The sequence below is a fragment of the Oxyura jamaicensis genome, assembly GCF_011077185.1.
Source record: "Oxyura jamaicensis isolate SHBP4307 breed ruddy duck chromosome 33 unlocalized genomic scaffold, BPBGC_Ojam_1.0 oxy33_random_OJ72128, whole genome shotgun sequence".
In the NCBI taxonomy this organism is placed as follows: Eukaryota; Metazoa; Chordata; class Aves; order Anseriformes; family Anatidae; genus Oxyura; species Oxyura jamaicensis.
The window spans coordinates 1-4613 of NW_023305074.1; the positions used below are offsets into that span (position 1 = coordinate 1).

The window sequence follows — 4613 nt, forward strand, 5'->3', positions numbered from 1 at the left end:
GGGGGGGGGAGGCGGGGGGGCTGGCTGGAGGACGTTTATATTACATTTATAAATAGAAAAATAAAACTCTCAAGCAGGGCAGGTTAGCGGTTAGCGCGGGTTAGAGCTGGGCCCCCTCCCTGCCCTGCAGCCCTGAGCGGTGCGGGGACGGGGACACCGTGGGTGACACCACGGGTGACAGGGACACCGCAGGTGATGGGGACACCACAGGTGATGGGGACACTGTGGGTGTTGGGGACACTGCAGGTGACAGGGACTCCACAGGTGACAGGGACACCACTGGTGACGGGGACACCAAGAGTGATGGGGACGCTTTAGGTGATGGGGGCACCAGGGGTGATGGGGACACTGCGGGTGACAGGGCCCCCATGGGTGATGGGGACACCATGGGTGACAGGGACACCGCTCAGCTCGAGGGGCAGTGCTGCAGTCCCCAGACACAGCAGTTAATAAAGCAATAAATATGGGGGGAGCATGCGGGGGGGGGGGGGGGGGGGCTGGGGGGCCGGGGGCCACCCAAACACCAGCCGGGGCGCGGGGGGGGGGGCGGGCTGGGGCGCAGGGACCACCCAACACCAAGCAGCGCTGCAGGGTGGCCCCCGGGACACGGGAGGGGGCTGAGCCCTGCTCCCCGCACCGCGCCCCTCCCCTTTACCCCAAGCAGCACCCAGCCGAGGGGCACCCAACCTCCCCACGGGGCTGGGGGTGCCCCCGCGCCTCCTCCTTGGCACCCATGGGCGTGAGGGGTCTGCAGCTGGTCCTGGTGCTCCGGCGCGAGCCCTGCAAGCTGGCGGGGGGGCTACGCCTGCACGGCCTCGTGGCCCAGCACCCCCCAGGCCAGGCGGTAGAGCAGGCGCGAGTACCAGTGCACGCCCGCCTCCGGGGCCGTCCCGTTGCCCCCCTCGGCACGGGCGGGCAGCAGCGAGAGGAGCCCGTGGAAGAGGCGGAGGGGGGCGAAGGCGCGGTGGGCCCAGCGATGGCTCTCCAGGACGGCGTAGCAGGATGCCAGCACCCCGTTGACCAGCAGGGTCCCGTGGGAGGTGAGGGGGGCGAAGACCCCCACGCCTTCCTCCCGCGAGACCCTCAGCACTCGCGCGGGGCGCAGCCCCTGCCCGCCAGCCCCCTGGGCCAGCACCGCGTCCCCCGGCCGCAGGCGGCGGGCGAAGACGGGCAGGAAGGCGGCCGAGCCATTGGCAGCCCCGCGGGCAGCGAAGACGAGGTGGGACGGGGTGAGGAGCAGCCGGCGAGCCGGGCTGGCCGTCTCAATGGCCACGAAGGAGGCGCGTTGGCCCAGGTCGCGGTGGAGGAAGAGCAGCACCTCGGTGGGCACCAGGCGCCCGCCGGGCTCCGCGCCCAGCACCCAGTCTCCCCGGCGGAGGTCGGCCAAGCCCCGGAGCTCACCGCTCCGCAGCGTCACCGTCGCGTGGCCCGGGAAGCAGCCGCCAGTGCGCACGGCCAGGGAGTTATCTGGACGGGTGGAGAACACCACCGGTGGGTCCCCGCGGCCACCTGGGGGGGAGCGGCAGAGGGGGCAGGGCCCCGCGCACCAGCTCCCGGCCCCTGGCCCCCACCCCCCCCCCCCCCCCATGGTTCCTGTGAGCAGGATCCCCAGCCCGGGCTGAGCGGGCGCTGCAGGGCCCCTTTGTCCGGCCCGCACTGATGCCCTTTGTTCCGCCTGGCCCTGCCGCTGGGGACGGTGACATTTACGGCCACTTTCACTTTCTGTCGATTGTCACTTCTGGCCTGGACCAGGGCTGCTGGCCGGAGCGGCCGCGGGGCTGGGTGGGGGCGCATCCAAAGTGTCTTAACCCCCCACCTCCATTCTCTGTGCCCACACGGGAGGCGAGCCCTGGGGACAGCTCTGTCCGTGCCACTTTGGGGCTGGGGGCAAATATGATTTTTGCCAACCTGGTGGCTGAGGGGAGCTGAGACAGGCCAGGGGCTACGTCCCACGCCGCTCTGGGACGGCAGCGGGGAGCAGAGGGTGTTGGAGGGCCACAGGTTGAGGTGCTCACAGGGAAGGCAGCCCCCCGCCAGCCCCGTACCTGCTTTGACGGAGACGTGGATGTGCGCCTTGGACTCGTAGTAGACCCAGTCGAAGCCGGCCTCCACGGCCAGGCGCGCCAGCATGCCGTACTTGTGGCGGTCGCGGTCGGAGGTGGTGATGTCCAGCGCCCGGCCCTCGTAGTGCAGCGAGTCGGGGAGGTGGTGCCCGTCCTCGTCCCAGCCCTCCGTCACCCGCAGCTTCACCCCCGGCCACATGTTCATCACCGCGATGGCTAACGAGTTCCCCCGCTCTTTGCAGCGGGGGGGGGGGGGGGGGGGGGGGAAGCACCAGGGTCAGCCCCGGCCACACCGGGGCACCCACAGCCCTGCCTGGGGCATCCTGCATGCAGACGGACAGACGGACACGGGGGGGCTGTGGGGGGTTGGAAGGGGCCAGCCCGAAGGGGCTGCTGGCTGGGACTGCAGATGTCGCCCCCCCCCCCCCCCCGAGGCCTGCAGAGGGGCACAGCTGAGTTGTGTGTCCCCCCCCGAATGGTGCAGGTTGAAGGTTAACGTGCCCCAGGGTCCTGCGGTGGAGCCCGGGCAGTCGGGCGGAAAGGGCACAGCACGGTGCTGGGTGTCACCTTCCCCTTGGCCATGGCTGTGACTGATTAACCTGACCGGGGGGGGGGGGGGGGGGGGCACGGGGCAGAGCCGGGGGGTGCAGCCGACCAGAACCAGCCCCGCATCCCATAGCAGCACCATGGGGGCGGGGGGCTCAGCGCCTGCCAGAGCAGGGCAGGATGCGTGCAGCTCCCACGCTGCAGAGAACAGGGGCAGAGGGGCACAGCTGGGGGGGGGGTCCCACGAGCTGAGGGGGGCAGCGGGGGGCTCGGGCGTTGCCGATGAGGGGCGCAGGGGCCGGAGCCCGCTCCCGTCCGCCCCAGCAGCTGGCGAGGTCGCGGCGTCCCTCCGTGCCCCGATGCCCCCCGGTTCCCCGTGCAACAAAGCCGCTCCCGGGAGCGGTGGGACCGCGGGGGCGGGAGTGCAGGGCCCGGTCCCGGGGCGGCCCGGCTCGGAGGGGGGGGGCGGCATGCGACGGGGGGGCAGGAATGCACCCGGCCCGGCCCGGCCCGGCCCGGCGACAATAGGCGCCTTCCAGCCCGGCGCTGACCTCAGGCCCCGGGAATGCCGGCACGGCCACAAAGGCCCCTTTCAGCCGCCCGCACCCCGGGCCGGCTCCGTGCCCGCGGCCCGCCGGGCTCCGCCGCCCCGGCCCCGCCGCCCCCGCCGCCCCGGTCCGAGGGAGCCGCGGCGCTGCCTGGACCACTCGCAGCATCCCCCGTCGCCATGGCGACCGCGGAGCCGCCCTTCGCCATGGCAACGGCGAGCATCCCGGCGGGATGAGGCGCAGCCCCGGACCCCCGGGAGACGTCTGCCGGAGCCGCCCCCTCCCCGTTGGCCCGCCCCGGGGCCGGGCAGGGGCGGCCCCGCGGACCGGGAGCGGCAGCCCCGGGATCCCCGGCAGCCCCCGCCGCCCCCTCCCCGTTAATCCCCGCCGCGGGTCCTCAACGTCTCACCCGGTGCCACTGCCCTGGCCTGGTACCGGGCCCCGGGGGCAAGCTTCGGGAGAACCCGGGGAGGGGACCCCGCGCCCCGGGAGGGTCGAAGCCGCCGGGGGATGGTCGGGGCCACCGGGGGCCGGTCGGTGCCACCGGGGATCGGTCGGGGCGCTCCCTCCCGCCCCCTCCCCGCCGTCCCCGGGAGCGCGGCCGGACCGGCCAGGGTGCAGCCCCCACCTCGGTCATGAGCCGGTCCGCCCCCGTGTTCTCCTCGTCCTTGAAGATGATGTCGGGGTTGTAGTTGGGCACCAGCTCCCTGAAGCGCTCCGAGCCCCGCAGCACTTTGCCCTCCGCCTTCCCGCTCGCCCCCAGCGTCTGCTCGGGCACGTTGGGCACGAACTGCTTGTAGAGCAGCGGCGAGAGCTGCCGCCGCCCGAACCGCCGCCGGCCCACCGGGCCCCGGCCCGGGCCGCAACCCAGCACCGGCGAGGCCAGCAGGAAAGCGGCGAGGCCGAGGAGGCCGAGGGCGAACCGGCTGCACCGGGGCATCCCGGCCGCCGAGCTCCGCCGGGCCCCGCTGCCTCCGCGACCCCCGCTTCAGTCACCGGGGGCACGGGCGGCCGGGGCGGGCATGGCACCGGCGCGGCGGCCCCGGGGCTTTTAGCGGCTCCCGGTGCCAGGGGCGGGTCGGCGGCGTTTCCTTCTCACACCCACGGGCCCGTCGCAGCTCCGGGACCCGCGGCCACCCGGAGCGAGTGACAACCACCCCCCCACGCACCCCCCTCCTCCGGGGCCGCCACCACCCACTCGGAGCGCCCGGGCACCGACGCGTTTCCTACCCGCGCCCACGGACCCGGCACCCCCTCTCCTGGCGCTGCACCCTGCTCCCGGGGGGGTCCTGCCGGGGAAAGCCCCCTCCTCCTACCGCTGCGGCCCCGGGACGGGCACCGGGAACTGGCCCCGGGCACCGCACTCCTGGCACTGGCCCGGCCCCGGTCCCGGCCGCCCCGCTCTTGGCACCACCCCGGCACCGGGACCTCTCCCCGCTCCTGGCACCGTGCCCCG

The 4613-nt window shown here is 74.1% G+C and overlaps 1 protein-coding gene across 2 annotated transcripts; it reads right to left on the reverse strand.

Annotated features, from left to right (window-relative positions):
- Positions 1-549: 549 nt before the first annotated feature.
- On the reverse strand, positions 550-4607 carry DHH (desert hedgehog signaling molecule). Of its 2 annotated transcripts, none has more exons than XM_035313304.1 (3): positions 3786-4607; positions 2046-2307; positions 550-1509 (listed from the first exon to the last, which is right to left on the reverse strand). In XM_035313304.1, the coding sequence occupies exons 1-3, from the start codon at positions 4095-4097 to the stop codon at positions 800-802; spliced, it is 1284 nt and encodes a 427-aa protein (XP_035169195.1). In that variant the 5' UTR covers positions 4098-4607; the 3' UTR covers positions 550-799. The 2 variants fall into 2 exon arrangements, with proteins under 2 accessions (XP_035169195.1, XP_035169196.1); XM_035313305.1 differs by having other exon boundaries at positions 553-1467.
- Between the last annotated feature and the right edge of the window lie 6 nt (positions 4608-4613).

What these genes read in the sequence shown, in the direction of transcription:
- DHH (XM_035313304.1), bottom strand. Translation starts at nt 4,097, where the DNA reads ATGCCCCGGTGCAGCCGGTTCGCCCTCGGCCTCCTCGGCCTCGCCGCT. An exon ending in CGGACCGGCTCATGACCGAG is followed by an intron (nt 2,308 to 3,785) that starts GTGGGGGCTGCA and finishes CCCCCCCCCCCC; the next exon opens with CGCTGCAAAGAGCGGGGGAA. An exon ending in CCACGTCTCCGTCAAAGCAG is followed by an intron (nt 1,510 to 2,045) that starts GTACGGGGCTGG and finishes GCTCCCCCCCAG; the next exon opens with GTGGCCGCGGGGACCCACCG.